We start from the raw sequence: 10,273 nt of genomic DNA, 5'->3' as shown, positions 1-10,273 counted from the left end.
ACTGAAACAAAGTCTCCAGGTATCAAATACTCCTAAGCAGTCCAGCAAGTCTGAAAAGCTTAATAATAAAAGGGGAAATTACATATTTCCTTAAGATGGTATATTGTGAAACATAGCTGTTAGATTTATCTGTAAGTGATTAATTATAATACTGTCTGGTAAAGGAACACCATTGCAGTATGCCAAAGGCCTTACATTTAATATTAAAACCTGACATACACTGCTGACACTATAAAGGCAGCTGTAGTCTGATAAAATTTATCTGCAGGATAAATTTTATCTCCTGGATGTCATGCAATTGCACTCTTGGTCAGAGTTCAGGAAATGCTTGCTTCAAAAGTTCAGTTTTATCCTTCAGGCTTTGCAATACACTTCATATTTTAACCTTGTTCCAAGAGTGGTTGCTGCTAAGTGATCCTTGTACATTTTGTCCATTTCCAAGTTATGCTTTTCCTCAAAAAGATTCCTCCAGTCGCTAACACCACCTACAAAGAAGCAATATTGATGCTCTATCGATACTGTAATGCATAGGTTTTAATATTCATTGTATTTAATTTCTCAGAGTGATTCATTTATGTCCCTTTGCGTGTTCAGCAGAGTATTTTTCTTACTTTTTAAATATTTTTGGATTTAATTCCTTTTCAAGTTTGAGTGCTTCTGCTAGTCTGTGGGATCCACTGAGTAAGATACCTTGTTCCCTAGCTTTCTGCTTCACTTACCCAGAAGATGGTACCAGCCTTAGGGTAGGGATGAGCAAATAGACACAAAGTAACTACTGGGTTGTGATATGGGTGAAATAAAGTTAACTGGCCTGATTTTTGTTCATTTTAGTACATCAGCAGGACAGTTATTGCAGTTCAAGACCTCTTCACCAGCTGCTTAGTTATTCCTGCCATGATGGCTGTAATGCTGGAGTTACTTCAGTACAGGATGACACTGCCAGTCAGGGGGAAAAGGAAGAGGGGCTCATACTCTGAAAAAAATAATATTGTCTTTCCAGAAAGCTGATGACTCCTCAAAAAGCTCCCATAGATTTTTCAAAAAGAGTGAACGTCTCCTTGAAAGAAGGACTTACTTAGTGGTCCTAATGCTGCCCCATTTTACCCATGGAACCAATGAAGGGAACTGACTTAGCTGCCTTCCCCTCCCTAGGCTGTTGAGAGTGTTATTCTGAGGAGCAACAGTACCCCGTCATCCCAAATGAAGAACAAGGAGCAGCACTGCTGTCTACCTCAGGCTGGACAAACTCTATCATGCTAAATGTCACCTAATTTCTGCCACTGCTGCCACAAGACTAGATTTCATTTCCTTTGAGCTGCAGAGGAGGATCACCAACTCCCTGACTCTCCCCAGCTCAAGTTACTTGACTTTGGTCAGTCAGATGAATACAGTTACAAAGGGGGAAAGGTGTCCAAAAAGCTGTATGTTAAGACAGCTGAAAGACTGCTGTGAAATAACCTTCAAAATTAGGAAATTCTGTTGAAATATCCATCATTGTACAGTGCGAATATTCAGCTAATATTTATGAAAGTAAAATTTCTCTGTTATTACACTGACTAATGAAGCTATAGTATGCCTATCAATAAAAAGGCTGAGAATAGTATCTTCAGAATGGATGGAAAATTCACCTTTACGGAAGAGTAGATCACCAAATGCCCCATGAGTGTCCTTAGAGTTCTTCTTCATAGATTGGAAGCTGCTTCTCTGCACAACAGTGTGAATTTCTTCTTCATTCAAAGAGAACTCAAAAAATTCAACTATTTTTTTCACTCCTAAATATGTATTCTGTTAAGAAAAAAAGTAGCACACTGGATATTATCCAAGAAAACACATTGGTTCCTCCCTGTCACCTTCCCACTCTCTGGTCATCTATTCTAGCTCCACATTGTTGTATAAAGACAGTGATGCATAGAGGTGTCCCCAGGGTGAATTCAACTAATTGCTGAAATCAGGACTTAAATAGTTGAAGTCCTGTGAAAATTAGTTAAGTCCATTACACACACAGCGATGAAGACATGCAGAGAAGAATATGTGCATCAATTCAATCCAGAGTTAACTGAAAATTACATTAAAATATTTTAGATTCATATTATAAAAAGTAAGAAAATAAGAGGAGAAGAGAATTGTTTAAATTCAAAAAATTGTCCTTTTTTGTTATTGAAATATCAGCAAAAAAAAAATCAGGAAATACATTTCTGAAAAGGAGAGTATTGCAACATTGCATTGTCTCATGCAGTACAGCAGTGTGTAAACCTGTGCTGCATTTTTTTTTCCTAAGATAGACGGTTACTTTATTTTAGAGTAATTCCTCCACTGTATTCCTTTTGCCCTTTACAAAACACTATCTTTGTCCAATCTGTGGCTGGATATCCATGATCTGACATTCATGGACATGCTTTGCATGTAGTCATATGTGCATCTAATATATGACCTCTCAAAATCATCATCAGTCTGTACTTTCTGAGTTATGTGTATAAACAGACATGACTCTATGAAATAATTACTTTCCAAGCCCATAGCTGCAGGATATCAGAAAGAAATAGCTGGGCCAGGCTAAAGACTGTGTCAAATGTCATGGTTAGCAAATCCAGAGAGGTGCATATTTGCCCATCCTGCTTAGAAATACTGCTGATGTGGTATTTATACAAGCTTTGTATACAATTTGTATAGGTATTAACCACCCATACACTGTTTCGGTTGTCTACACCACCGAAGCCTAGAACTTGGACCCCAAACTGTGGTTTGCAAGCTGAAGTACTTCATCTTATGCATGTCTTCAGACTATGAGCACATCTACATCATTTCTGTTTACAAGGTAGACAATAGGGATGCATAATAGTCTGAAAAAAAAATACAACAAATCCTGTGTTTGAAAGATGCAGGAACCATTAGTGTACATCGAACAGTGCTACACTTACCTCTTTTACTTCTTCAAAACTTATAGGCATAACATTTTCACTGCCAATGTATTTGTTCCATTCAGAAAGATAGTTGAAATAAGACCCCCACGGCACTGTATAAAAGTCGGGAGGCATTTATATTAATTTTTTTATTTATATCCATTTATAAGGAACATTTATATTAATTATAATAATTACATGATGACATATTGGTAAAGACTGAGTGCCTGTTTTCCTATCTAGAATCAATGTAGTAACTACAGAAAGGATTCTCTTCCAGATAAAACCATGACCTTGTTCTACGTGAAAAAGGCTTTAGAAATGAATACTTCCTTAGCATCTAGACAATGCCACAGAGATGATTAGGTCAGGTCAGTGTACTAAGAAAAAATTATGTACATTTGATCCATTGGATACTTTATTTTGGAAATAAGTATTATACTTTAGCCACATAATAGAGTTAGAGATACAGATATTTATGCTTTTGTTGGGTTTTTATTATCATTACCTCCTTACCCTTAACCATGCTATTATTAATTGTTAGTATTATTTTTACATTTGAAAGTAATGGAGAGATTCCTTGAATAACAAAAAGCCATGGTGAGTAATCAAAGTTTCCTTAATGACTCTAGAGTTTTCCTTTAAGTATGTCTTCACTGCCCAACTGAGCTGAATGAACTATAGGAGATCTTCAGAATTGGGGTTAGCTTAATCAAACAGAGAGCATCCTAAATAAAATCCATTTTCTCTTTATTGCATTCTGAAAGGGCCACAGTAGGCATTTGCCTGTCCATGCCTACATTCAAAGACTGTCTAGTAAAATCATTCTACTAAGGCAATTGGAAGAGGGAGTTATGAGAAAGCCATTGTTAAGGCAATATAGTGTTTGTGTTAGAGATTACTCTGTGTTGATGATCAAAGCAGTGAGAGTAAAACGTGAGTAACCATGAGTGAATACTTCTATTAAGGGAGAGTACAATACCTTTTCCAGCCATGAAGTCTTCAAAGAAACCATCCCAAGATTCATAAGATGGAAAAGGAGAAAAGACTAGGCAAAAATGATAATAAGACTTTGCTAAATCTTTTGGATTGCGGAGCAATAGCAGTATCTGGAAAATGTAAATGCAAATACAGACACAGGTCTTAGGAAAGGGCTGTTATAGAAAAATAGCAATTTTCAGTTTAACTCCCCCAGCACTGATCTCTTGGACTATGTAGCCTTGAAGTATTGATTTCACATTATAACCAGTGTCTGAATTATTTCAAATTATTTATTTTAAGCCATTTATAGTGAAAGGATTTTTGTATCAAAATCAGATAAAATGATAAAATGAGCAAGAAAGTTCAAACTTCGGTAAAATGATGGTATTCTTTGCCGAATGAATTGTGCTCACAGTCCAGCCTCTTGTGATACTACAAGAAAGTGGTCCCAATAGACTGCTAAAGAAAATCTAAATTGGCATAAAAAAATCATGAAGTCAATATGTCTACAAAACATTAAAATGAGCACTTACTTTAGCTTTGTTCTTGAAAATGGACTCAGGTAAATTTTGAGGAGCCATATGGGTACGTATAAGTCTTCTTGGAGGTAATTTCTTCATCCGCTTCATTAAAATTCAAAAGAGAGAACATTAAATGCATAATTAACATAACATAGTTAATCTGAGTATCTTATGCATCAGCTTACTAAAACTTTCATTTGGGAGAGGAGAAACTTTTTTGAGAAACTCCTCAACTGGGAGAGGAGTAAAGTTTTTCCTGGGACCAAATGCAGTGTATTTTGAGTAACCTTAACATAAAAGCCCTTAATAATAGTTGTTTAGGGGGGAAGTTTTCTCTGACCTATTTCAAAATATGAGCTCATGCTTCCTCTTTATATGGTGAGAGAAATTTAAAAGTATTGAGTGAGATCTTGGTGGGGAAGATGAGAATGGCATAGCCTTTTGTAACCAAAATAGAAGACTCTGTTGAGACTAAGAAAAGAGGGGAGAGGGAATAGTGGAAGGGAGAAGTTGAAATTAATTTTGGAAGGAGAGAAGGCTGGAACAAAGAAGAAGGTTGTGGGAAAACGAATATCATAGAAAGTCCTGAGCAAGTGTCTGAACTCTAACATATGGTGGCAGAAGTTTCTGACCAGCACTATCTGTATCTAACCTCCTCCTTGTGAGCTGCTCCAACAGCAGAGTCTCCTTAGACCTGAGAATCAAGCTGTCTACTCCTCTCTAGGGCTTGTCACTCTGAATAAAAGCGTATTAGCCAGATAGTGCAGAGAAACCTAACTAGTCGGACAGATGCTGTACTTTCTTATGAAAAATGCCTGCCTCTGAAAAACAAAAAAATATATGCATCTGATGCTAATAAGAAAATGTTGCAGGGAGAGCAGCAAAGCAGAAATAGATTGAATTGGCTTGTTGGAGGGACTACAGAAATTACATTTGGGATTATCATCTCTGGCATGTCATCTTGTGTTGCATAACCTTTTTATTTGTCTTTGCATGAAACTTCTGCTTCATAATCTCTACAGAATAAAATTGGATTCAATTTTTGAAAGTATCCCACACAGACCTTCTGAACCTTTTTTCCTTACAGGGCTACATGGTTAGAGCATTCTGCAGTTGTCCATAGTACTTACTCTGCAAAAATGTATTTCATATCACCTAAGTTCAGTTGTGAAATGACATATAAGCTTCAATGCCCACCTCATATTTCTCAGGATCTCCAATTTCAAGATAGGGAAATTCTTCTGGCATATCACTGTGATGATGTATTTCATTTTTATTGTTCTTTACAGCTAATGCTATTAAGTCACTTAAGATTTGACCAAACCAGTTTGTACCTGGAAGCACAAAGAAAAGAGTTACATGGAAAACTTTAACCATAGTGTTACATGCAATATATGAAATGGTGCATGAAAAGGATCAGTGGAATCTCATTAGTTAAAAAAAAAAAAAAAAAAAAAAAAGAAAAAGAAAAAGAAAATACTTGCTAGTGTAGAGATTCACAGTCACAGAAATGAGATGCTGAACATTGAACAGTACCCCAAAATATGCCTATTCTATGGAATTTAAAGCATTACTGAATCCTATAAGGAACTAATTGTGGTCTCTTCTGCTTTGGTTAGGATAAAGGCAAGGAATGTCTTACTGAGTTTGTATCAAATCATAAAATATGAAGAGATTAAAATGCTACTTATTGTTCTAAATAAATTTCTCTGCTAATTAACAGGATAGTTTTAAGAAGGGCATTGACTGGTTGGATTGTACAAGAACATTAGCAAAATCCATGAAGAAATAATATGGTTTTGCCACAGATCAAGTTCTCTCTCTGATCTTTTCCCTAGTCTATCAAAATTCCTCTTAGCTTGAACTGACCCTGATGTAACTCATAGTCAGTGGAAATTACCATAAGCTTGATTTTTCTCTTTTATCAGGTCCATTATTTGTATAAGCACATGTAGATAATTAAAACTTTAAAGGAGTCATGCAGACACTTCTAACAGAAATGTTAAGACTGCTGTGAATGCAGTAGGAATGGGATGCATATCTGCAGGCATCAGGAGAAACAGCAGAGCAAGGGTTAAAAGGATGACTAGTATTGATAACAAAGGACACTTCACAGCAATACAAATAAAGAATGTGTTGCTTAGTCATCAAGCCAGGAAGGCCAGTACTCTGACAAGATCACAGCACCACAACTTGTCAGCAGAAGACCTTGCACTTTGGAAAGAAGAGGAAATCAGCAAGGTTATAGCATATCCCATCCATGTGCCATTCCTTTTCCTCTTGGCCCAACAGGAAAACAGACTATAGCCCTAAAAAGCTTAAAATGAGGATGCACAATGGGCCACAGACTTGCCTAAAATCTGTGGAGGCTGGAATAAAACACAGCAAAACAGAAGGATCACATTGAAATAATGTCCCCTTTCAGTCTGAGTTCCTGTGACTTCTGTGATTTGCTATGATGAAAAATGTTAACAGTTGTATTTTGGTAGGACTGAAATATTTCGTATCGCTCATAGGAAGGGGAGTGTACAACATTGCACATGAAAAAAATTTAGGCAGTTTTATACCAAAGACAATTTTGTTGAATTTGCAAATAGAAATGTCACTTTGCTCTCTCATCCACCTCAACACAACCTGAAATAAATATTTCATGGTTCTAAATGCAACACCATTATTGCATTAATAGTCATCGTAGCAGTAGTAGTACTGCTATTATTATTGTTGTTATTCTTACTATTATATATGTTCTGATTATCATTATTACTATGGTATCCTCCTTTGTGCAGCAAGCAAAACATACCAGATTTAGGAAAACCTGCTAGGATGACATCATCTCTTCTGGCTTCAAAGGAGTCCATAGCTTTGAATATTTCAGGAGTGCAAAGAGTAGTGGGGTAGACAGTGCCCTTGTAGGTAAAGATCAAGTCTTTACGTTCTAATGCGTCAGCAGCAATCATAGATTTTTCCAGCACATCAGCTAAAGCTGTTTTAGGCTTTGCCATTCCCTTCTCTTCCATTTTTCGTTCTTTATAAAAATCCTCGTTGAGGTGCAATCTTGGGCAGACAGATACAGGCACAGGTCACGTATTTATAGGATATTTGTGTCCGTGTACTTTTCTTAACTCCTCCTTTCCAAGCCCTTTGCATACAAAAATCCTGAACCAGCTGCAGCTGGGTCATTTAAATTTGTCTACTTGATCTCAGTGAGAAATAAACTGGTCACAAAGGAAAAATAAACGAATCTCTTTTTGCTTCAAAGCTGCTTCAAAGACCAGCTAAAAGGCAATATACATCTTCAGGTGTTCATTCTGACTCCATTAACGCTAACACAGCCTCTAGTATATGTTCATTGAATGTAAGATAATTAAGAGCAATTAACTTTCATATTTTGACTATAAATTAATATAATAGCACGGTTAGCTTATCCTGGGAGAATGTGGGGTCTTTTCCAAACATTCTAGAGGGCTGAAATTTGGAATACATTTTGCAAACACAATACAAGTGCATGTGAAATCAATAGCAGATTTTCAGTTCACTTTGGCAATTCTAGAGATTCTTCCTGGCTATGTAAATTAAGATTTTGAGGGCCCAGAAAACAGCAGGAAAAGCAGCAGGAATGTCATCATGTTCACAGGGCCCTGAAAAGAGATTTTATGGCCAAGCCATATATTTGAGATCAAATATTTTATTTATCCATTACAGGATAAATATTGATTTTGGCCAGACTCCTTTGACATGGATCCAAGTTAAAATAAAATCTTTAAAGAATATGATAACCTAATGTTCTATTCTAGAAAGGATCAAAGGTGCATTTAGCTGTGAACACATATTGCGGGAACACAGAGGGTCAGGTCAGTGGGCTCAGTGTGATGAAGCGGGCAGATCAATGGGCTCTAAAAACAGTGAACATCTGTTGGTAGGTCTGATACACAAAGATAGGGTAAATATTTCAGTAGTACTTTGATCTCAGAGGTAAAACAAAATATTGTCATGATTCTCTCCTGTTGCCCAAAGAACTGTGTTAACTTGAATAAAACTAGTAATGTGCACTGGCAGAGATTTGTACTCCTATTAAATAATAAGTACTTTCCAATTAGGAACTGTAATAGATTACACAGGAACACAGATACAGTGCAATAATCTGATCCTACATTCCTAATGACTACAGGCATAGATTAAAATATTTAACAAAATGTACAAATGTCTTTCTACCCAGTGTAGAATAGCTAAGCAAAAGATATATCTAGTTATACTGACATAATAGGAGTTAGGAAACCAAGCTGAGCACATTCTGTAAACCATGTTCTGTACCTACGTCTTTGAAATTGTGAGCTAATAATTTGGACTGGAATTTTAACATGGCAGGTGTTACTTAAACTAAAAACTTTCAATGCTAAAAGCAAGAGAAGCAATAAGCTCTTGATTCATCTTAAAAGTATCTAAGTAGCCCACAGTTCCTTGCTGCAGGATGCTAGGTGTTCAAAGGACAGCAGCAAGTTTATGGAACAGAAATTCTCGGAGGGTTGTTAAATACAGATATTTCCAGATTCAGGAGGTCCTTAAGCCACAAATTGTCAGAGACTGGGAGACTTTTCTGAGGAATCACAGAATCACAGAATGGTTGAGGTTGGAAGGGACCCCTGGAGACCATCTAGTCCAACCCCCCTGCTCAAGCAGGGTCACCTAGAGCATGTTAGAGAGGGTTGCATCCAGGCAGGTTTTGAATATCTCCAGAGAAGGAGACTCCACAACCTCTCATGGCAACCTGTTTCAGTGCTCTGTCACTCTCACAGGGAAGAAATTCCCCCTCCTCGTATTCAGGCAGAACGTCCTGTGGTCCACGTTTTGCCTATTGTCTCTAGTCCTTAGGAATTATCTTTGTTTGCTGGCTCTTCCTTTACTCTTCTCTAATTTTTTTATGTTGGCCACTTCTGTAGGTAGGACACATAGCTAAATGCACCCTTGGTCTGCTCTAGGAGGGGATATTAGCAATCATAATTTTCAAGGAACTTGGACTCATGTCAAAGGTGTCTGGCCAGAATCAATGTTTAGCTTGTAATGGATAAGCAAAATACCTGACTTAAAATATGACTTCAGCTTCAGCACACATTTATATTATGCATTATTTATTTAAAGAATATGGCTAAGCTCTTTCTTGGGTTGCAGTTAGAGAAAGGATCAGTTTTCAGTTTTTATTTCACTCTTCTGTTTGCTTAGTTGACAATTATACTTAAATTAGAGTTTTATCCTAGTCTAGATGTATGTACTTGCAGAGTCTGTGAATATGGTTTGTTTTTATTCTATGAAGAATGGATCATGTCAATATTGTCAATCATCCCAAAGCCTTTCAGGCTGAGAACTTGACCTATTGCCAAGGCAATATTTTTAAGAGAACTTGAGTAAAAATGATCTTACCACTTCTGAGTATGAGAAAAATGGTTGGAAAAAATAGTTTCTTTTTTCTTCCCTTATTATGGCCATTGTGATTGGGTCTAAATTACAAGCCATGGCTCAAGCCTTACCCTCGCCAGACCTTTTTTAACAGGCATTGTATAAACCATGTGAGTTTTGTTCAGTTGCATTTTCTTCTGCATGCTCAAAAGAGGAAGAAAACAAATTTCCCCTACTGGAAATGTTATAATTACTTACTATATAGGTGACAAAATGCTACTAGAATGAGAAAACATTTACTGCTAGCCCACTGTTGCTTTACTTCCATAGGTAGCCAAGACAAAGTATGTTACTGGGGTAAGGAGCAGAACTTTGACTTTATTACTTGCTGTCAAACACAGAACATTTCACAAAAGCACAGATCACACAGGCTAAGGGAGCAGCCAGGAGCAGCTCTGCCCTCTGCCTTATTGAGCAGAG

General features: G+C 36.9%; 1 protein-coding gene across 1 annotated transcript; it reads right to left on the bottom strand.

Annotated features, from left to right (window-relative positions):
* Nucleotides 1-354: 354 nt before the first annotated feature.
* On the bottom strand, nt 355-7,419 carry LOC134138843 (sulfotransferase 6B1-like). Its single transcript, XM_062573042.1, has 7 exons — nt 7,203-7,419; nt 5,600-5,736; nt 4,415-4,504; nt 3,883-4,009; nt 2,919-3,013; nt 1,629-1,785; nt 355-485 (listed from the first exon to the last, which is right to left on the bottom strand). The coding sequence occupies exons 1-7, from the start codon at nt 7,417-7,419 to the stop codon at nt 355-357; spliced, it is 954 nt and encodes a 317-aa protein (XP_062429026.1).
* Between the last annotated feature and the right edge of the window lie 2,854 nt (nt 7,420-10,273).

This window comes from Rhea pennata, chromosome 3 (genome assembly GCF_028389875.1).
Source record: "Rhea pennata isolate bPtePen1 chromosome 3, bPtePen1.pri, whole genome shotgun sequence".
Classification (NCBI taxonomy): domain Eukaryota; kingdom Metazoa; phylum Chordata; class Aves; order Rheiformes; family Rheidae; genus Rhea; species Rhea pennata.
Note: the sequence above shows the minus strand (reverse complement) of the source record. Positions and strands in the feature narration are given on the sequence as shown.